Source organism: Salmo trutta, chromosome 34 (assembly GCF_901001165.1).
Source record: "Salmo trutta chromosome 34, fSalTru1.1, whole genome shotgun sequence".
Classification (NCBI taxonomy): Eukaryota; Metazoa; Chordata; class Actinopteri; order Salmoniformes; family Salmonidae; genus Salmo; species Salmo trutta.
In genome coordinates, this window is record NC_042990.1 from 35,714,499 (window position 1) to 35,738,077 (window position 23,579).

Genomic DNA, 23,579 nt, shown 5'->3' on the forward strand with positions numbered 1-23,579 from the left:
GAATGTAGTTCCTGTGAGTTAGAGGACATTAAGTAAGCCGAATACGAGTCGGCACAAGTGTTACATTTGTAGCAAATGAAAATAGTGTACCAGGGGACAGCATTGATGTAGCATTTTGAACAGAATAAACAACATTTTTCATAACTATGGAGAATATCAGTCCATGAAACACTTTAAAGAGTTCTAGTATCGAAAGGGTCCAATGTATTCAATGTACTGTCGAAGTACACAGTTATGATTGCTAGAAGGTACTCAAGAACAACTGGTATGGGAGAGAGAATTCCATTTCCTCTGGCTTCACAATTAAACCAACAACAAACCTGGTAGAACAACCTGGTCTCATAGCATTTTGCATTATTCTTTATCTAAATCCGAGATACTCCATTTAGTATGATATGTTACGTTTTGTATGGTATGTATTAATGTGGATGTCCATCCATTTCGTATGATATGCTATGAATTCCAATTTGTTGTGGCTAACATTAGCTGTGTTAGGGTTAAGGTTAGGAGTTAGAGTAAGGATTAGCTAACATGCTAAGTAGTTAAAGGGTTAGGGCAAGTGTTAGCTAGCATGCTAAGTAGTTGCAAAATAGCTAAAAAGTAGACGCTCGTGTTATATGACCAACCACCCATCTTTCGTTTTTGCCTTAAGTAACCATACCAAATGTAACGTCGTATGTCGATTAAGGCAGCCCTCTGCCCCTCTCTGATTCAGAGGGGTTGGGTTAAATGTAGAAGACACATTTCAGTTGAATGCATTCAGTTGTACAACTGACTAGGTATCCCCCTTTCCCTAATTTCAATGTCCCAAATTGACAAAGTGTGAATACTTATGTAAATGCTTACGTAAATGAGATTTTTCATTAAATTTGCCAAATGTTTTCACTTTGTCATTATGGGTGTATCGTGTGTAGATGGGTGAGACAAAAAATCCATTAACTCCTTTTTGAATTCAGGCTGCAACACAACAAAATGTTGAATAAGTCAAGGAGTATGAATACTTTCTGAAGGCACTGTAGCTCCAGTCTCCACCAATCACAATGACTTAAATGTAAATGTAATGTTTGACCAGTTTCTGTTTTAGCCAACTCCAATGCCGCTATATGAGAATGACAATAGTAAAGAAAGCTCAAACAGCCAGTGACATCCTGACAGACTTCATGGACAGCAACTACAAATAGTCATTAGACTTTAGTAACAAATAGAGCAAGCATTAAGGAATTATGAATTAGACGCTACATGTTTCATAACTCAACAAGGGTGTCCCAATCTCATTAAAACTCAACAAGGGTGTCCCAACTTCATTGAAACTCAACAAGGGCCTGGATTAGCTGGTTCAACTAGTACTCCTTGGCTGGTTCAACTAGTACTCCTACGGCACAGGCCACAGTAAACAAAACCAAGGATGCGTTTAAAATGGCACCCTATTCCTTTTATGACCAGGGCCCATCGGTCAAAAGTACTGCACTATATAGGGAATGTGGTGCCATTTGGGATGCAAACCTAACCTTCTAACAAGCCATAGCTATTGATTTCCTGTAAATTGAATAAAAAGCATGCAATAGCTGGGGGGGGGATCAACTTAATTAGATTCACAGGGAGTCATCCATGTATAAAATCGGACATGACCGATTGATCTCTAGTACGGCGAAAAAGCACTGATCGAAAAATATAGTGTACCATGGTGGAAGCACTCTAGACTCTCATATAATTTAACATGGCATGCATTCACTTTGACTTGTATTTGTATATGTGAAGAGCAACTGAATCTAGGCCCCCGAATCCCTTGAATCAGGAAGTGAACACGGAATGACAGTGAGATTGCAACAAGAAGTATTTCAAGCCAGAGGCCTCATTTATAAAATGTGCTTTGTTTTTACACTCACATTTTAGCATACAATCAGTTCTTACAATGAGAGGAAACAACATTTATAAAAGTTAAAATCCCAATGTTGGCGTGGAGTAGTACAGGTGTAGTAGGTTGATTGGGCTCAAGGTCATGGCAGAGGGCATAGAGACCAATAGTGATGACAGAAGGGTCAGTATTAACAAAACTACAGGCAAAACTATAGGCAATTATTGGACAGGGTTTATTGAGTTCAACGATATAGCTGCTTAATGACTCGGAATATCCCTTTCATTGGAAGTGCCAAATAGCCAGCTGCTTGTGAACAGATTTAGCAATAATCTGACATTGCATATCAGAACAAGGTAAGAGAAATTATATTTGGACTAATATGGACAATTTTGTAACAGTTTAGATAAGATAATTAGACGACAGACAATCCATTCCTGCGTGTGTTTTGGACAGGATTGTAACCCGCAGCTTTGAAATCTCCATGGCTATGCCTTCATTTACACAAGCAGCCAAATTCTGATGTTTTTGCCAAATTATTGGGAAAAGACGTGATTTGATTGGTCAAAAGACCAATAATTTTTTTGGGGAAAAATCTAAATTGGTCTGTGTAAATGCAGCTATTGTGCCAGTTTTGTGGCGTTAAAACTGTGTTTAAGAACAGTGCTAAGGAACAATCTACCGTTATGTATAAGGAAAACATGTATTGCATAATATATGGTACTAATAATTGATACAGAGTATTATTTAATCTGTTGTAGGTTTCAAAGGTTCATTCCAAAAGGCCAAAGTTTATTGATTGACGGTGTGTGGTTATCAATGATGAATAACTTATGGCCCATGGATAAATAAAAGAAAATGAGCTTTCCTATTCAGTCCGTCCCACTATGAAACATCAAGAAATTCACACATTCTGCAATTGGTTACCAACAGTAGTTTATTGAGATTTGAGTTTGATCCAACTCATTCTCCAAATTGAGTAATTCTGCAACACAATTCTGACGCATGAATACAGTGACTTGATGAATAATGGGAATGAATAGTTTCCTAATTGTTTTGTACTTATTCCCAAAGTAGACACCACTTAGTAACCACTGGCAGGCATATCAATCCACTTCAGATATATTTGACCTAATAGATTTTTACTTTAACTGCTGGCTCCCCGTTGAGATGCACTCAGAGCCACTGGGGCCAAAAAGGGGGTAAGCCAGTGCTCTGGCTCAGTGTCTGTGTATCGGACAGACCACATCATATTCCACTACAGGCATCACAGGGTAGAGCGCCACCGAGGGTCACAGGGTTTTGAGGTCCTCTGAGAGCAGCCACAAATAGACAAACGATTGAATATTTTGGCGGTCCCCTATTACCCGATGACCTGCAGGGCTCCCCACCACCGGCAGTCCGTTCATACTGCTGCAAGGTAAATGACAACTAATAGTAGAATTGATTTCTCTTGGCAGGCTATATAGTTCTCACCAACCCAGGCCAACGGCCTGCTTTTTGTTTCATTTTCATTTAATCAGCTGTGGAGTTCTGGGCTGGGTATCCTATGGTTTACTAAGAAGATAAAGAGATTGACAATGAGCACAGGATTGTATCAAACGTCCAAATATTTTGTTCTAAAATGTCTGTTTATGTACATATTATTTCCCCAATGAAAGGTAAGTTTACTTATGTGATTTTTAGATTGAGTTTTAACTTCTTTTTCCCACCAGAGGCCTCCTGATTTAAACTCACAAAGACCACTGCATTCTGATTCATATCATTTGCATATTGTGGGGGATGATAATTTTTTCTGTAACTGGTCAATTATTATTTCATTTGATATTGTATTATCTAATGATCATTCAATTAGGACTAATGGTTATCATTAGTCCTTGATTAGCAAGTGATATTATAATGATTATTAAAGAGACATATCAGCAGTTGAAACAATAAAGTTAGGAGTAAAAGAAGCTTATATTTTGGGTTCTGACAGGGTACGAGAGTTGAACTCGTACCCTGAAACCCCACCTCTTTAAGGAATAAAGTAATCCTTCTAACCCCCCCCCCCCTTAAAAGATTTAGATGCACTATTGTAAAGTGGTTGTTCCACTGGATATCATAAGGTGAATGCACCAATTTGTAAGTCGCTCTGGATAAGAGCGTCTGCTAAATTATTTAAATGTAAATGTAAATGAACTAAGCTCATGAGGCATTTCTAAGTTATATTCTTCAAGAATCAATGGGTACATATCCTTAATTTAGAAATCCCCAAATGGATGTAGGAATGGCAGATTGCCCCTTTTTATATCATCATCATCATCAATTCTGCTTTATAATAAACATTGTTTGTCCATGTATTATTATTGACCTCACCATACACTTCATCTTGACATTCCATTTTCCATATTTTCAGCTTTTTAACATATAATTTTCCCCATTAATTAGCAAAACCCGCGTGAAGATGGGAGATTGGAACTTCCTGGGTGGGATCTTGGAGGAAGTGCATATCCACTCCACCATGGTGGGAAAGATCTGGCTGACCATCCTGTTCATCTTCCGGATGCTGGTGCTTGGCGTCGCTGCAGAGGACGTGTGGAACGACGAGCAGACCGACTTCATCTGCAACACCGAACAGCCAGGGTGCCGCAACGTGTGCTACGACCGAGCCTTCCCCATCTCTCTCATCCGCTACTGGGTGCTGCAGGTCATCTTCGTCTCCTCACCCTCTCTGGTTTACATGGGCCACGCCATCTACCAGCTGCGAGCTCTGGAGAAGACGCGCCACACTAACAGGGCAGCATTGCGTCGGGAGCTGGAGGCAGTGGCCGTGGAGCTGATCGAGGTGCGGAGACGTATCGAGAGGGAGATGAGACAGCTGGATCTGGGGAAGCTCAACAAGGCCCCGCTGAGAGGGTCCCTGCTACAGACCTATGTGGCCCACATCGTCACCCGCTCTGTGGTGGAGGTGGGCTTCATGATGGGCCAGTACCTCCTCTACGGCCATCACCTGGACACTTTGTTTAAGTGCGAGAGGGAGCCGTGCCCAAACGTGGTGGACTGCTTTGTCTCCAGGCCCACGGAGAAGACTGTCTTCATGATGTTCATGCAGGGCATCGCTGCCGTCTCCCTCTTCCTCAGCCTGTTGGAGATCACGCACCTGAGCTACAGGAAGCTCAAGAAGGGCATCCTGGCCTACCACCCACACCTGAAGGATGACTACTACCATAGCAAATCCAAAAGAAACTCTGACGTCAAACAAGTTAACATGGGGGGAACCTCTGGGGACTGCAAGCCTGTTATCCCCAGCGGACCCAGTGGGTACACACTCCTGATAGAGAAACAGGGCAACGGACCGACGCATTCCCTCCTCAATGCCTCCTCTGCCTTTGTTCCTATTCAGGTGGACCCTGGTATCAAGCCATGTACAGACAGTCACAATAAAGCCAGTAAGGAGGCAGTGCCAAGTCCTGAGCACAACAGCAACTCAAAGAACACCAACCGTGAGACGACACGCTCTGCCCTTGTGGACAAGAAGGATGAGCCAGAGGATCTTGTCGTGCATCCTCTTCCCCACCATGTAGATCCTCTCACCCACCACATGGACTTCACAGGGTCACGGGGCTCTGAGTACCCCACCCTACCCGTGCTACCCTTGATGGATGCCTCCTCATGCCCGACCCTTTCGGTCATTGCAAGAAAACCACGGAGGGTCAGTGCCCCCTGGAACTGTTCCACTGTGGTGGAGGGGAATGGCTCAGACAGTGGGGACTCCTTCCCTGGGACTATAAGCATGAAGCCACGCTGTAGCTTTGCTGCCAGCCGAGCCAGGGCCTTCTCTAAGCCGGACATCAAGAGACTGAGCAGGCCCCAGAGCCAGGACTCAATAGGAGAACTGAGCTCAGTGTCTCGGCACAGCCGCGATGGCAACAGCCCTCCCGTCTGCTCTCCCAACCGCCGAATGTCACCGGCAAGTAACGGCAGCAGCAGGCGAGCTCCAGGCGACCTGCAGATCTAAGGTTTATTACCTTATCTCATCATGTCACAAAAAACTGTAACGATGTTAGGGCTCCCGAGTGGCGCAGCGGTCACTACAGACCCTGGTTTGATTCCAGGCTGTATCACAACAAGCCGTGATTGGGAGTCCCATAGGGTGGCGCACAATTGGCCCAGCGTTGTCCGGGTTAGGGGAAGGTTTGGCTGGGGTAGGCCGTCATTGTAAATAATAATTTTTTCTTAACTGACTTGCCTATTTAAATAAAGGTTAAAAGAAAAATAGGCTATGCTTCAGGGTATACTGTTACGGTGTTAGCTAAGTGTGCCCTGAAGTGTAGCCTAAGAAATTATAATTTTCCATAGATTTGCAGTTCTTGAGACAGTGATGTTTTTCTGTCAGTGAAGTTGAGTACACAGTATTAACGTTAAGATAAACTACTCTGGGCCCAGGCCACAATGCATTTTGTCAGAGTCTGTTTTATGCACCAAGTTTGCACCTGTTATTTTCAGAAGACAAAAAGCAAAGCAGAATTTTGCAATGGAAAACGCTTAGTAAATCTAGATAAAAGACAACAGACATTGTTGCCAGGTCTGTTTTAGTTTGAAGGACTTTCATTGCATTGCGTGCATATAAATGCAAGGCTTACATCAATGAACCAAGAGCAATGGAAAGCAGAATCCCAAAATCTATATCCTTTAGGCTGTAATTCGCAATTACGTAACCCAAAACTCAATCAATGATATTCATTAGAAAGAATGTGTTAACAAGAAAAAGTTTCAAAGCCTGATTTCCTCAATATTGTATTTAAGGTTTTGAACTTTTTAAAAGCACAATAACGAAGTGAATTTGACTTTACAAGTTAAATTGGTGGCTGGAGTTCACTAGCTACCAATCTAATCAGAGGACATTTTCCCAGTGACATGACAACAATCTATTTTAGTATCAGTCCAATTGACAGTTTCTTTGCTCATGATATAGGCTACTGGCCAACTTTATTTCAACTATCCAACTAATAACAAAGCAACAGCTTATTTCAGTTCAACTATAATTGAACTACTACAACAACAATGTAGTATTTGGATAAACAAGTTACATAATATTTTCAACTTGTTCTGTTTTCTTTCAGGTTGGGATACTGCAGATGTCCTCCATCCTGAAAAAGCATTGATATTATTGTGGCACAAAGCCCACTAATCATTTGACAAAGTAAATTATACATTTTGATTGGGAGGAAATGGGACTGATTTTGTACAGGCCTATTGCTTAAATGAAATTGTACTTTATTTTTACTGAACACTACGTCATACATTGATTTGTATATTCACAATTGTATAATTTTACTTGATAAAATAAAGTACTAATATTCTTGAATTACTAATGAGATGATACTTTAACATAATTAGTTTACCAAGATATAAAAATATAAATCCAAACAGCAACAGACAAGAACATTGGCTTTGAATGCTAACCCCATACAGGACCAGAAGTAGTAGGCCTGTTGTCACGGTGACCCTGTGTGTGTGGCATTTAAATGAATAGGCAAGGATCAGTTGGGAATTCCATCTAGAGATGCATCAACACAATAACTTTGCATGAGGAATATTTGCTGAAAAGTGTTTATTGACTTGAAATTGGAGAGAAATAGTTGACACTTCAGATTGAACAAGTGTCTGTACACAGGAAATACTACTTAACACAAATACATTGCTTTTGAAATTAACAGTTCTTCCATCCTTGGGTATAGTGTCATATAATACTACTAAGAAATAATAGCTTTAGAAGTGCCTTTTTTTCCTCAAAACAGTGGACAGAAAGAACAATTCAACCAACTCCGCTACTCTGCTGCTCCATCCTCGGGTGCTGGTTCATACTGCAGAAGCTGTAAAACAAGGTAGAAAAAAGTCTGGTATTTGCAACGTACCGAGATTAGATATTTTTGGGGTATTTGGGGGTGGTTTCCCCGGATACAGATTAAGCCTATTTCTGGGCTAAAAAACTAAATCAATGGAGAATCTAAACTTAATCTGGGACCGGGAAACAAACCCTTGAATTTAGGAAAAATGTTCAATTCTCTCTGACCCTGTTTCGGAGGTCTTTGTTTTCCTCCATGAGCAGATCCCACTTCTGCTGTAGCTCAGTTAGTTCCAGACGAAGGGCCTCCGCATCTGCTGGCTCAGCACCAGCCACACCAAGGTGATGCTTTAGAAAGCTAGGGTTTAGGTGAAGGCTAGTCTAAACTCTTGTTGTTGTTGATAGCTACAGTGAACGAGAAGTGATTGAGATGGGGAGATAGAGGAGAGCTGCTGGTGCATAGAATGTAAAGTGGCATAATCAGGGTTTGAACCCATATCACCAGACCGGTCGGGGGGGGGGGGGGGGGGGGCAGCACCATCACTCCGGCCAGCCACTGCACACCCTAAACTCTCTTTAAAAAGGCCCAGTGCAGTAAAAAAAATGTGATTTTCCTGTGTTTCATATATTTCCACACTATGAGGTTTGCATAATGCTGTGAACTTGTGAGAATTATGATAATGCCCTTTTCGTGTAAGAGCCGTTTGAAAAGGCCACCTGAAATGTCAGCCTGTTTTGGTGGGATGGAGTTTTGGCCTGCCTGGTGACATCACCAAGCGGTAAATTAGTTAATAGAACAATAAGAAAAAGAGCCTTTAAAAGACGTCACATGAACCAAGACACTTTTAGACGAGGATGCTGTAATGTACACAAAGTCTACGCCTGATCGTTTTGCACCAGGGGGGCAGTAGTCATCAGATTTCGGGCGAGGTATTTTCTCTGCCCAAAGCTATGAGTGACTACCTGAATCAGCAAGCAACATCTGCATCAACGGGATCAGTAGAGACGGTGGTCATGGTTGTTGTCATCATATTGGAATATTAATCAAACCAATACAAAAGGATACTCCAAAGCATTATTAGGTTTATCTGTCTCCTCGTACAGGGCGACCAACACTGCAAACAGCAATACAATTGTTATGGATATTGGTGGTGATATGCGAGTCAAAGTTTTGTTATAGATCAGGGGTGTCAAACAGGTTTTGCCCTGGGGGCCGCATTCGTTCTTCAACAAGGTCCGGAGGGCCTCACTGAATATGAGTTATATATCCTCACCGTGAAAAATAGCAAAAAAATAGTAATTATCGCTGTTTGTATTTGATGCTTTCTGACTGTCTAGTTTTCATTTCGGTGATTATAGCAAGCTGGACAAAGTCAAGAAACTGTATGAATGTAGGTGGATTAAAATTTATACACAGTTTTGATTTGTTTTTTTGGTGTATTTTTGTCATGGGCGGTAGGTAGCCTAGCGGTTAAAGGGAAAACATTTTTAATGTCTACTTCATTGTCTTTTTTACCACAAAACATAGAACATACGCCATTTTCACTTATGTTAATGTTGAGGTGGTGCTGGAGATTATGAACGAGAAAGATAAGTTTTTCAATTACATCAACCAATTTGCCTACTAATAATTGGTCAAAATCACCCCATACACACCGATGATGTCATTGTAAACACTTATCTACCTTTTTCACATATGTTGATGTCGGGGTAGTGCTGGACTACCTATGACGTTGAACATTTTTGAAGTTTCCCTTTAAGAGCATTCGGCCAGTAACCAAATGGTCACTGGTTCGAATCCCTGAGCCGACTACGTAACAAATATGTCGATGTGCCCTTGAGCAAGGCACTTAACCCTAATGTGCTCCTGTAAGTTGATCTGGATAAGATTTTATGCTAAATGACTAAAATGTAAATCTAAAATGTTAATGTGTATTGAGTTTTTTTGTAACTCAAATCACGTACGGGCCATATTGGACACCCTCGCCTATGTTTGACACCCCTGCTATAGACTATGCAAGTGGTTAGGATTTGGAATCAAAATGATGAACATGAGGTACAAAATCAAAGTATACCGCATGAGAAACGTTAGACTTTATGCATTTTAAAGAAACTTTGCCAGTAATGTTCTTCAATTTCTGAAAGAGGCTTACCATTGGTGAGACTGTCAAGAACTCCAGCTTTTTCTAGATACCTTCGAAATTGTTCTCTCTTGGACTCTGAAGCCTGTGTAATAAACAACGATGAGAAGAATCAAAAGACTAACAAAACATTTTTGCATAAAGCTGTAACTAGATAACTCTACTTCCGTTTCTTTTGAAAGTTTCCAGGCAGGTAAGCAGAATTTAAAAAAAAGATGTGCCTGGTTGACCATAAACTTTGAAAACGAATTGTTTAACTGGCACAACCATACTTCTGATTCCAATTAATGAGAACTACCTAAGATACAAAGTAATCAATGAATGCAGTTAGTTAGCTAACTTAGTTACAAAGTAACAAGTGAAAACATAGGACATGAAAGAAATATCTTCAAACCACTCGTATTTGAAGTTCATTAAAGAACATTTTCGTATACTTACTCTGTAATGGGCCATTATTGCGAACAGATATGTAGCGTTATGATGATTAACGTTAGTAAATTAGTAAATTAGCTAGCTATCAACAGCCGACAAGACCTAGAGCCTCTGACTGCCACAAAGCAATTCCTCCCTCAGTGGTCCGGTTGCTATAACGACAAAACGACAACAACAATAATTAGCTGAACTGTGAATTATGAGATAAAATGTCAATGATTGATGATAATGATGGACTTTTCTTTACTCCGTCGGTTACTTCACTTAACTTCACTATTTGTTATTGAAATAAATGAAACTGAAACTGAGCTACTTGTGTAAAGGCATTAGGCAAAAAAACCCTAGCTATATATTTGGCGCCATCTCATGGCCATGTAGTGAAACAAGCGTTTGGCTGGAGAACCAATGAGATTGAGGGAGAAATTAGACGAAACAGGCAAATTAACAGTTGTCACTAGTTACCACAGCCACAAAGTAAAAAAAAAAATTAATTTAATGTTAGGCATAATGTTAGCAGTGTGATTAAGGTTAGGGTTAAGGTTAGGGTTAGTGCTAAACAGCGCACTTGCTAAACGATTTTAGGCTATGAATAAGAAAGTGAATTTGTAATTTCCAAAGTGTATGCTGCTTTGCCATCTACTAACAGCAAAGGTTGCATTAAATAGGCGCAATATTTTTTTTATCACCTTACCCCTATACATATCTACCTCCATCACTCCAGTATCCCTGTCCCCTTCCCCCTATACATATCTACCTCCATCACTCCAGTATCCCTGCACATTGTTAATATGGTACTGACCCTGTATATAGTCTCCTTCCCCCTATACATATCTACCTCCATCACTCCAGTATCCCTGTCCCCTTCCCCCTATACATATCTACCTCCATCACTCCGGTATCCCTGTCCCCTTCCCCCTATACATATCTACCTCCATCACCCCAGTATCCCTGTCCCCTTCCCCCTATACATATCTACCTCCATCACTCCAATATCCCTGTCCCCTTCCCCCTATACATATCTACCTCCATCACTCCAGTATCCCTGTCCCCTTCCCCCTATACATATCTACCTCCATCACTCCAGTATACCTGCACGTTGTAAATATGGTTTTGGAACTTACCCTGTGTATATAGTATGCTTACTGTTTTTTCCTAGTATTACATTGTTAATTATTGCATTGCTGGGTTTTGAGTTTACAAGAAATGTAGTCCACTGTACTTGCTCATGTGACATTAAAACATGAAAATAGTCGGGCTTTAACCATAAATATGATTTTGTGATTAGTGACGACCTGAGTTGACAGGCAGAATTACAGTGTAAATGAATGATGTTTACTTTGGCACTAAAATACTGGTATTTATTTCGTAGTGAATACACCATATAACAACAACACTAGAATATATTTTCAAGTCACGACTTGGTTGTCAACTAAACCAGTGCTGCTAGTTTGCTAAACACGATTGAATTTGATCAGTGGATTTAACAGCTGCTAGATTTGATTAGCTGGCAGATTTCAGGTAAATGTCGATTCAGTACGAAGATCCTGCGCTGGCAGGGAACTATCTTTCCCAAAGGATTAAGGCTACGGCGTGGAGGAACCAGATATCGAGAACACGTTAGGTGACAGTAAACCAAGGAGAAGTGGTAAACCGAACATTCAAAAGGTTTGTTGTGTTGCCGCCTAGTCATACAAACTATAATGTTTATGCATGTCACACGACTCAAATTGATAAACTAGCTTGTCAAGTCATCTACACTAAAATGCTCTGTATTGTTAATTTGATGTCTGAAGTGGCCGTACAGCATTTACTGCGATGCAGACGTGAGGGCCGTCCTACTTCTTGTACTTAAGCGGAGCAGAGTTACGGTGATGGAAGTGTGTTTGTACAGGATTTACCGCCCCCAGCTACCGTCAGACAATCATGTCAATGCGGAACTATACGGTGCCCTCCACTAAATTTAAGAGGGCACGGCGATGCTGTACAGAGCTTGATTTGGCCACTGCGTGTCTCTGGCGTATACGCAATTGCGTCACACCCCTATACTAAGACTCCGACCACATTTTCGGATCAAGCATAAGTTCACTTTGTCTATTGTGCTCCACTATTCAGGTTGTAGTCCACAAGATGTCGCCAAACGACACACTGTTCTTGGAGAGCGCCAACAAAATCTACAACGATTACATCTCCAGCAGCTCTTTCGTCAAATTCGAAATCTGGGACTTGCCTGGTCAGGTGGAATTCAACCCTACCTTCAACTAAGAGATGATCTTCAGGGGTACGGGGGCTTTGATCTTGTCATTGATGCTCAAGTGAGACTGTTAGGACAGTTAGATGTTGCACTACCCATGGCAAACATTGAGAAGGCTATACAGTCTATAGTTTCAGATTTTTATGTATTAAAAAATAGGTGACTCTCCTCTGCTTAGAGGGGTTTGTCTTTATTACTTTTGTGACCAGACCAGGGCCTGGTCAAAAGTAGTGCACTATATAGGGCAGGGGTGGACAACTCCAGTCCTCGAGGGCCTGATTGGTGTCACACTGTTTCTCCATCCCTAGCAAACACAGCTGATTAAATCAAATCAAATTTATTTATATAGCCCTTCTTACATCAGCTGATATCTCAAAGTGCTGTACAGAAACCCAGCCTAAAACCCCAAACAGCAAGCAATGCAGGTGTAGAAGCACAGTGGCTAGGAAAAACTCCCAAGAAAGGCCAAAACCTAGGAAGAAACCTAGAGAGGAACCAGGCTATGAGGGGTGGCCAGTCCTCTTCTGGCTGTGCCGGGTGGAAATTATAACAGCACATGGCCTAGATGTTCAAATGTTCATAAATGACCAGCATGGTCAAATAATAATAATCATAGTAGTTGTCGAGGGTGCAACAAGTCAGCAACACAAGAGTAAGTGCCAGTTGGCTTTTTCATAGCCGATCTTTGAGAGTATCTCTACCTCTCCTGCTGTCTCTAGAGAGTTGAAAACAGCAGGTCTGGGACAGGTAGCACGTCCGGTGAACAGGTCAGGGTTCCATAGCTGCAGGCAGAACAGTTGGAACTGGAGCAGCAGCACGGCCAGGTGAACTGGGGACAGCAAGGAGTCATCAAGCCAGGTAGTCCTGAGGCATGGTCCTAGGGCTCAGGTCCTCCGAGAGAGAGAAAGAAAGAAAGAAAGAAAGAAAGAGAGAATTAGATAGAGCATATTTAAATTCACACAGGACACCGGAAAAGACAAGAGAAATACTCCAGACTGACCCTAGCCCCCCGACACATAAACTACTGCAGCATAAATACTGGAGGCTGAGATAGGAGGGGTCAGGAGACACTGTGGCCCCATCCGATGAACCCCCGGACAGGGCCAAACAGGTAGGATATAACCCCACCCACTTTGCCAAAGCACAGCCTCCACACCACTGGAGGGATATCTCCAACCACCAACATACCATCCCGGGACAAGGCCGAGTATAGCCCACAAAGATCTCTGCCATGGCACAGCCCAAGGGGGTGCGCCAACCCAGACAGGAAGACCACGTCAGTGACTCAACCCACTCAAGTGACGCACCCCTCCCAGGGACGGCATGGAAGAACACCAGTAAGCCAGTGACTCAGCCCCCGTAAAAGGGGTAGAGGCAGAGAATCCCAGTGGAAAGAGGGGAAACCGGCCAGGCAGAGACAGCAAGGGCGGTTCGTTGCTCCAGCCTTTCCGTTCACCTTCACACCCCTGGGCCAGACTACACTTAATCATAGGACCTACTGAAGAGATGTGTCTTCAGTAAAGACTTAAAGGTTGAGACTGAGTCTGCGTCTCTCACATGGGTAGGCAGACTATTCCATAAAAATGGAGCTCTATAGGAAAAAGCCCTGCCTCCAGCTGTTTGCTTAGAAATTCTAGGAACAATTAGGAGGCCCGCGTCTTGTGACCGTAGCGTACGTGTAGGTATGTACGGCAGGACCAAATCGGAAAGATAGGTAGGAGCAAGCCCATGTAATGCTTTGTAGGTTAGCAGTAAAACCTTGAAATCAGCCCTTGCCTTAACAGGAAGCCAGTGTAGGGAGGCTAGCACTGGAGTAATATGATCAAATTTTTGGTTCTAGTCAGGATTCTAGCAGCCGTATTTAGCACTAACTGAAGTTTATTTAGTGCTTTATCCGGGTAGCCGGAAAGTAGAGCATTGCAGTAGTCCAACCTAGAAGTAACAAAGGCATGGATTAATTTTTCTGCGTCATTTTTGGACAGAAAGTTTCTGATTTTTGCAATGTTACGTAGATGGAAAAAAGCTGTCCTTGAAACAGTCTTGATATGTTCTTCAAACGAGAGATCAGGGTCCAGAGTAACGCCGAGGTCCTTCACAGTTTTATTTGAGACGACTGTACAACCATCCAGATTAATTGTCAGATTCAACAGAAGGTCTCTTTGTTTCCTGGGACCTAGAACAAGCATCTCTGTTTTGTCCGAGTTTAAAAGTAGAACGTTTGCAGCCATCCACTTCCTTATGTCTGAGACACAGGCTTCTTGCAAGGGCAATTTTGGGGCTTCACCATGTTTCATTGAAATGTACAGCTGTGTGTCGTCCGCATAGCAGTGAAATTTAACATTATGTTTTCGAATGACATCCCCAAGAGGTAAAATATATAGTGAAATATATTCCTAAACTGAAGATCATGATTAGGTGATTATTGGAGTCAGGTGTGTTAGCTGGGGCAAAACTGTGACGCCAATCAGGACTGGAATCGCCCACCCGATATAGGGGATAGGGTGCCATTCAGGACCACCATTTTGATTAAATAGTTTGTCATTCATCTGACAACCAATTGGGTTGATTCTGCTGGTTGTACCATTGTGAGATTATGCTTGCATTGCTTTGTTTTGCTTTTGAGTGCAAACGGAGTGAATGATATCGAATATGTTGTCAGATGTCATAAGGTTATAAATCCTTTTTTTTTTTGGTATATCAAATTGTGAGTAAATTAAGCATTTAAAGGGTTTGAATTACAAGGGAAATGTGAATGTCTCCCACAATATTTTTTCTGAAATTGTGTGAAGCATTAAAGATTTTTTTTTTAATTTGAATATTGTCGTTCATCACTGTAACGTTACCGTTTTAAGCATCCAGTCTACCATTTCGGATCCTATGGTAAATGTATTGTCTTGAACAAAACAACATTTCCTCAGAGGTTAGAACAACAAGCAGCTTGCCTAAATGGAGGATATCAAGTTTGTTTTGGCTCGTCATGGCACTGTTGATCTACTAAAGGAAAAGAAGCACAGAAAAGCAGAGTATGATGTCTGTAACCAGGTTACCATTGTAACCAGGTTACCATCCAATCGTTTTATGCACGTAAAGTACATATTGGATTTAAAAAAGTGTCACGACAGTCCTGATGGATACAGAAAATCTTTTCGGTAAAGTTTCCAAATGTCGACAAAAAAAAATACGCTAGACAAGGTCGGATGTTTTTGTTTTCGGAAAAATTAATGATGCGAGAAATTGGGGGTGAAAACGCCACCGCGCACAAATAATGACCATCATATTGAAGTGAGTGACGCGATGACGTCGTGTGGTCCTCCCACTACGACTCGGGAACACGTGCCGTTTATTAGGCTACAGATTAAATAAATGACTGTTAACTTCACACGGTGGGGAAATGCAAGATGAGCTTCATGCTACTTTCCAATAAATATCAAAGGTTTTATTCTGGGGACATGATAATCGACGCTTGGCTGCCGTTTGACAAATAAAAAATGATCTAGCTCTTTTGTCCATAATAATCTCCTGCAGGCTATACCAGCACTGTATCTGCGAGTTGTTGACTAGAGAGCAAATGCCAATCAATATCAGAGTGGATACGTTCGCTATATAACGCAACATTCTTTGTGACAAAACCATCAGAAGAGTTGAAATAGAAATGGAAACCCATTTCACTTGTATTTTTTATTTGGTACATGGGAATTTAACAGGTGGTGGGAACATTTGCATATTTAATTTATGCAGATTTTTTAATCATATTTGCATAAAAATCTGTCGTTAATTGGATGGAAACCTACATAAAAATCAAGTTTCCATCCACAGTTTTTATGCCAGTAAAGACATACCATGTAAAAAATGACAGCTGTGATGGAAACAGGAAGTTTGGTGCTTGCCTACGGAGCTGTGAGGGGAACGGCGCCGCCGTACCTTCAGGCTCTGATCAGGCCCTACACCCAAGAAGGGCACTACCCTCCCCCCCAAAAAGATATAGATGTACTATTGTAAAGTGGTTGTTCCACTGGATATCATAAGGTGAATGCACCAATTTGTAAATCCTTCCCTGTGGCTCAGTTGGTAGAGCGTGGTGTTTGCAACGCCAGCATGGTGTGTGCAACGCCAGGGTTGTGGGTTCGATTCCCACGGGGGGCCAGTACAAAAACAAAAACAAAAAAATAATGCATGAAATGAAATGTATGCATTCACTACTGTAAGTCGCTCTGGATAAGAGCGTCTGCTAAATGACTAAAATATAAATGTAAATCGCTCTGGATAAGAGCGTCTGCTAAATGTAATTTTTTTTCAGTCAACATGGTGAGATCATTTTGTGTCTGTAAGATTAATTATGCCAGTGGAAACGCCTTTTATGCGCAAATATTGATATAATAATCATAATATCGAAGTAAATTTACTCCCTCAGCCTACCCGTACTGTATCTTGGCTAGAGAACACGTGCCAAGACCAAAATGGGCACATTTGCTTTTTAAAACAACAGTTTTTGTGACAAAACTATTAATAGAGTTGAAAATGTGATGGAAACACATTGAACTTTTGATTTTTATTACGTACGTGAAAACTTAAGTGGAAAAAGTTCATTTTGTGTGCACTATGTCATCACTCACAGATTTTTATCAACAGCAAGTCAATTTGGTGGGAACACACCACTGGTGGGAAAATGTGCATATTTTCTTAATGATATTTTTGAATATTCACATAAATCTGTCACCAATCAGATGGAAACCTAGCCAGTGTTTCTCTACCTGTGACTTTGTCTCAACGTTGGTGACCTTACTCTATGTACAGTTGAAGTCGGAAGTTTACATACACCTTAGCCAAATATATTTCAACTCAGTTTTTCACAATTCCTGACATTTAATCTTAGTAAAAACAGTTAGGATCACAACTTTATTTTAAGAATGTGAATGTCAGAATAATAGTAGAGAGAAGGATTTATTTCAGCTTTTGTTTCTTTCATCACATTACCAGTGGGTCAGAAGTTTACATACACTCAATTAGTATTTGGTAGCATTGCCTTTAAATTGTTTAACTTGGGTAAAACGTTTCGGGTAGCCTTCCACAAGCTTCCCAAAATGAGTTGGGTGAATTTTGGCCCATTCCTCCTGACAGAGCTGGTGTAACTGAGTCAGGTTTGTAGGCCTCCTTGCTCGCGCACGCTTTTTCAGTTCTGCCCACACAGTTTCTATAGGATTGAGGTCAGGGCTTTGTGATGGCCACTCCAATACCTTGACTTTGTTGTCCTTAAGCCATTTTGCTACAACTTTAGAAGTATGCTTGGGGTCATTGTCTATTTGGAAGACCCACTTGCGACCAAGCTTTAACTTCCTGACTGATGTCTTGAGATGTTGCTTCAATATATCCACATAATTTTTCTTCCTCATGAAGTGCACCAGTCCCTCCTGCAGCAAAGCACCCCCACAACATGATGCTGCCACCCCCGTGCTTCACGGTTGGGATGGTGTTCTTCGGCTTGCAACCCTCCACCTTTTTCCTCCGAACATAACGATGGTCATTATGGCCAAACAGTTCTATTTTTGTTTCATCAGACCAGAGGACATTTCTCCAAAAAGTACGATCTTTGTCCCCATTCATTCAAATGATGTCAATTAGCCTATCAGAATCTTCTAAAGCCATGACATTATTTTCTGGAATTTTCCAAGCTGTTTAAAGGCACAGTCAACTTAGAGTATGTAAACTTCTGACCCACGGGAATTGTGATACAGTGAAATAATCTGTCTGTAAACAGTTGTTGACTTGTGTCATACACAAAGTAGATGTCCTAACCGACTTGCCAAAACTGTAGTTTCTTTTAAAACAAAAGAAAAGTGGAGTGGTTGAAAAACGAGATTTAATGACTCCAACGTAAGTGTATGTAAACTTCCCACTTCTACTGTGTCTACGTATGGGGTTCCCGAGTGGCGCAGCGGTCTAAGGCACTGCATGTCAGTGCTTGAGGCGTCACTACAGACAACCTGGTTCAAATCCAGGCTGTATCACAACCGTCCGTGATTGGAAGTCCAATAGCGCGGTGGCGCACAATTGGCCCAGCATCGTCCGGGTTTGGCCGGTGTAGGCCGTCATTGTAAATAAGAATTTGTTCTTAACTGACTTGTCTAGTTAAATGTTACATTTAAAATGTTCAAAATTAATGAGCCATGCGTTTGTGTCCTTCAGGTAGATCTTCTGACCTTGGGAATGATTAGGTCAGGTGGTTGGTATCAACCATAGAGAATGTTTCATTATTACATTGCATAATGTGACCCCCCCCCCCCCCCCCCCCATTTAAAAAAATAATTTAAACATTCTAGAACCCCCTGAGGCATATCCACAAGCCTTTTAACAGTACAGGGTAAACTATCAAGATAAATAGGTTGAAATATGTATGTGACACAAAAGCTTCGTTAATACTCCACATGTGCTCATACATTTTGTCATGCCTAATGAGTAGTGGCAGGATGAAGCCACAATGTATTGAACATAACTCTCTAATCAACCCCAGACCTGCAGTTTGGAGTGGTGGAAAATGGGAGGTAAAATGTTTTTGGGGAAAAAAGATATCTTGCTTGCTAGAGTTTTTTCAGGGACCAGCAATTTCTTGTGACCGCAGAGAATGTAATCTGGTGATTAAGTCGGTAAGGAACCCTAAATGAGTCTGAATGAATGACAACACAAGTAAAGCCTTATGCTAGTTCACTGCTTCAGTTTTTACCCAATCCAATATTAGTGCGACATACAGCCTGGTCCCAGATCTGCTTGTGCTCTTGGCAACTCCATTGGTCATGGTCAAGCAAAACATGGCATGTCAATTAGGAGTTGACACGTTAGTACAGACTGGCACTCATTCACTCAGGCTAACATAAAACAGGGACGAAGAACAAACAGTTTGATGAGGTGTCTGTGATCCAGAAGTAGCCTATACAGAAGCCTATAGAGTTCTGTTCGTGTTTGACTTTTTCACATTGACTTTTACAGTGACAACATTGATATGTTGGCTAAAGAAACACTTTTCAAGTTAACGAAAAGCTCAGTAAAGATTTGTTTGCCTGTGCCATTTGAATTTACTTATGGAAGCCCATTTACCACCACCCCCCAAACAATCTGACTTTTGGGGTAAGGCCGTTGATCATGAGGCATTTCCAAGTTACATTCTTCAAGAATCAATGGTTATATATTAATCATTTAAAATTCAAAAAATATATTAATTAAATCTCATGTCAACCAGATGTCATCAAACAGGCACCAACTCACATCAACAAAACTGTCCATTCCATTAATATGGAACAATATCACCACAAACTCTCTCTCTCTCTCTCATGCACACACACACACACACACACACACACACAAAACGGTCAACGCCAACACAACCGGCGCGTGAACGAAATGACCAGCCCAGTAATAACGGGCACACAGTCCGGAAAGAAAATCAAGGCGAATAGCCAGCACATCCAAAAAGCACACTGACATAAAATAATCCCGCACAAACCTGGGTGGGCTAAACAGGCTTAAATAAACACAAATCAAGACACTCAAATAGGGAACAGGTGCAACCAATAAGACATACAAACAGAAAAGGAAAAAAGGATCAGCAACGACGACCGCCGAGCGCCGCCCGAGCAGGGGAGCCACCTTCGGTGGGATTCGTGACAGACATACTGTCTCATGATGACTTTCTGTCTCATAATAATGACTTACTGTCTCATGCTGTACCTTAGATAGGCTTTTGTACAACTTCATATGGAAAAACAAGCCACATAAGATAAAGAGATGTTATCACCAACAGGGATTGTGATGGTGGTCTAAATGTCTTAGACTTCACTCTCTTTAATCAGATATCAAAGGTCAACTGGATTAAAAGATATATAAAAAAATCCTCATCGTTTCTGGAATATTATACCTCATTTTGTTTTTCAGAAGCTCGGAGGGCTTAATTTTTTACTACAATGTCCATATATTGTGGGTAAACTTCCTGTGAAACTGGCAGATTTTCACAAGCAGGCTTTAATGTGCTGGGCTTTGCTGTATAAACACAACTTTTCACCTCATAAATGTTTTATATGGAACAATGGGTCGATATATAGAAACAAGATGTTGTTTAACCATAAATGGTTCTCGAAAAACATTGTCCTTGTCAACCAATTGGTTAATATTAGTGGGAATCTATTTACACGGAGAGAATTTATGGAAAGATACAACTTTGAGGTTTCAAGCAAGGAATATGACACTGTTATTAAAGCTATACCTAGTGGGATAAAAACTTTACTTCAGAATAATGCATATTTTGGAATATCTCCGATTGTAAGCAATGTTCAGGTGAATGGCATTGGTCTACTAGATACGAAATTCAACAATCGTTTATTAAGGGATATTTTCTACAGGAAGTCGATTCCCTCTGCGATATTCTGTTGGGCTTCATCGTTTGATGTAAACTGGCGCCGTGCTTGGCTCACTCCACACAAATTTATGGTGAACAATAAAGTAAAGGAGATCTCCTTTAAGATTATCCATAGATTATATCCGTGTAATAGCTTGATTTCTAAATATATACTTGATGTTACCAGTGAATGCAGTTTTTGTGAACTAGAAACTGAATCTTATCCTGTCATTGTTTATATAGTGAAGTGTTCTGGACTGATGTAAAAATACATCTTGGCCTCAAATTGCATACAACCATTGATATTACTAAGTTTGACATATTATTTTACTACACTGATTCCACAATTGAACGTGAGTATGTCATAAATCTCTTTATTTTATTAGGAAAATATTTCATACACAAATCAAAATTTATGAAGAAAAAGCCCCTTTCCTTAAATGTTTTATCTGATTTGGAAAACTATTTAGAGTCTTTAAAACGTATACAAAACAAAATGTCAAAAAAAATTATTCGTTATATGTCTGTATTTGATATAATGTGGAATAGTTTTTTTTTCTTTTTTTCTCATTTCTTTGTAATCCCTCTGGCGGGTTTGATTGATGCTGTTGCGCATGGGGAGGTAGTAGCTAGGCTGCACAATGCGTTTCATAGTAGTTGAAGTAGAGGAGGGTGCGCCACTTCGTCGGAGGAGTGGGATCTTGACTGACCATCATTTGGAGTCAATTCAGCTGCCGGACAAAAACTGCAAGCCACAGGTTGGTGACTGAAACAAAGGGACGACATTTCGCAAAGTTCCCTGACACGCAAAGAGCTGCTGCTGGTAAGATATTTGACATTTGTGCACGTGTTAATAACGAATAATAACACACTTATAGGAGTCGATATTATCAGTATTGGATTTAAAACGTGAATTGCCTTATTTCGGGCAAAGAAAGAACCTCGATAATGCAGCGTCAGTCATGCGAATCGATTCACGGTTCATCCGTTGATATTTATCAGATAACATATACCAAATATGTTAACTACTTTCATAAATTGGGAAAGGTAACCTGTGTGTTTTTATCAAGAGAACAGATATTCGCGTGGCTTTGTAGGTCAAGAAATGTGGACACAAACAAAGATATCCTATCTATCACAGCTGTCAGGAGACACCTGTCTGACTGAGTCAGTAACTCAGGCGGAAAAAGACTCCTGAGTCCCGAGATCCGTTTTGAAGTGGAAACGGAATTTAGGTTGAAAATCTGTATCCCTAAAATCTAAAAACGTCCCTACCGTTGACCCCGCAGACAGTGGTGTGGGTGTGATACCAAATCAGTGATATGAATGCGGGTTGAAAACGAAGCAGATGCAGTGCTCTTTAGAAGGAACATTTTATTAGGTGTTGTTTTACACAAGACACAGGCAGAACATGTAACTTATTTCTCTCAGCCTCATACCCCCTCTCTCTCAATTCATTTCAGTGGGCTTTATTGGCATGGTAAACATATGTTTACATTGCCAAAGCAAGTCAAATGGATAAACAAAAGTGAAATAAACAGTCTCTCTCTCTCTTACATATTCTCTCTCTGCCTCATGCTCTCTCTCTCGCCCTCTATTTAGGCCTCATGCTCTCTCAATTCAATTCAAAGAGCTTTATTGGCATGGGAAACATATTTCACTTGCCAAAGCAAGTGGAATAGATAATAAACAAAAGTGAAATAAGTAATACAAAATTAACAGTAAACATTGCACTCACAAATATTCAAAAATAATAAAGACATTTCAAGTGTCACGTTATGTCTATATACAGTGTTGTAACAATGTGCAAATAGTTAAAGTATAAAAGGGAATATAAATATGGATTGTATTTACAGTAGTGTTAGTTCTTCACTGGTTGCCCTGTTGCCACAAGAAAAGGTCACAAATCTCTCTCTCTCTCTCCATTTTATGTTTTCTCTCTCAGCCAACAAATGGTTAAATGTCCTCTATCTCTCTTTAAACGTTCTATCCTGTATAGACAGTGTCCTGACTAGTATAGGGGAGACCTTGTCCTGTTGCACATATTCCTAGGGCTCTAAACTGGATAGATTGTTGGACAGGGATCATAAACTAGATTCGATCCACAGGCCACCAGTAGGGAAACCCTAATTTACTGGATCATTCAAAGTAAGAGCTTGATTGACAGTGTCCTGACTAGTATAGGGGAGTCATTGTCTACTAGGAAGAATACAATAGTTTTGTTTTCTGTTTTACTTTTGTGTGATTTACTGGCCTTATCAGCATCACAGTTAAAACAGTTAGGCCAAATTCTGTATAAGATGCCTATGTAGCCATCTCATATATCATCGCCTTCATTCGATCCACTTTGGTCCAACTGTACATATATTGGTTTGATTATTTAAACAATTGGCATTTTGTGAGGAATCTTTCCCTGTGAATAACCCGCAGAAATGTGGTGGCAGCCAGAAAGAACTCACTCATTATTTGTAGGAAAAGAGGAATTTGCCATTTTTAGAACAGAGGGGTGATGGTAGAAAATGCATTTTGTTAGCTTTTTTTTAATCCTAACATTGCAGCCACATGATTCTGTCCCATTCTGACCACAGTGGCACTCCCCTGACATTCTTCTCATTGGGGAAGGTTGGTTCTCTGTACAATCATTGAAGCTGTGCCAGACGGTTGGCAGGACTTCTAGAGATGGAGTC

General features: G+C 40.9%; 3 protein-coding genes across 3 annotated transcripts in view; 2 read left to right on the plus strand and 1 right to left on the minus strand.

Annotated features, from left to right (window-relative positions):
* Positions 1–4,095: 4,095 nt before the first annotated feature.
* LOC115173223 (gap junction alpha-9 protein-like) lies at positions 4,096–5,855 on the plus strand. The gene has a single exon (XM_029731140.1). It carries the CDS (start codon positions 4,302–4,304, stop codon positions 5,853–5,855), a length of 1,554 nt encoding a protein of 517 aa, XP_029587000.1. The 5' UTR covers positions 4,096–4,301.
* Positions 5,856–7,434: 1,579 nt separating this feature from the next.
* On the minus strand, positions 7,435–10,591 carry LOC115174082 (c-Myc-binding protein). The gene is made up of 5 exons (XM_029732742.1): positions 10,265–10,591; positions 9,839–9,911; positions 8,752–8,800; positions 7,914–8,043; positions 7,435–7,713 (listed from the first exon to the last, which is right to left on the minus strand). The coding sequence occupies exons 1-5, from the start codon at positions 10,277–10,279 to the stop codon at positions 7,669–7,671; spliced, it is 312 nt and encodes a 103-aa protein (XP_029588602.1). The 5' UTR covers positions 10,280–10,591; the 3' UTR covers positions 7,435–7,668.
* Positions 10,592–21,534: 10,943 nt separating this feature from the next.
* LOC115174083 (four and a half LIM domains protein 3) overlaps positions 21,535–23,579 on the plus strand; it is a 30,503-nt gene continuing 28,458 nt past the window's right edge. The window contains exon 1 of the mRNA XM_029732743.1: positions 21,535–21,715. The gene's annotated coding sequence lies outside the window, so the exon portion shown is untranslated. The remainder of the gene's footprint in view (positions 21,716–23,579) is intronic.

Coding starts and splice junctions, on each gene's coding strand:
- LOC115173223 (XM_029731140.1), top strand. CDS start 4,302: ATGGGAGATTGGAACTTCCTGGGTGGGATCTTGGAGGAAGTGCATATC.
- LOC115174082 (XM_029732742.1), bottom strand. Junction 8,044..8,751: donor AAACCTAATAATGCTTTGGA/GTATCCTTTTGT, acceptor CCTAAACCCTAG/CTTTCTAAAGCATCACCTTG. Junction 7,714..7,913: donor ACAAAGACCTCCGAAACAGG/GTCAGAGAGAAT, acceptor CTTGTTTTACAG/CTTCTGCAGTATGAACCAGC.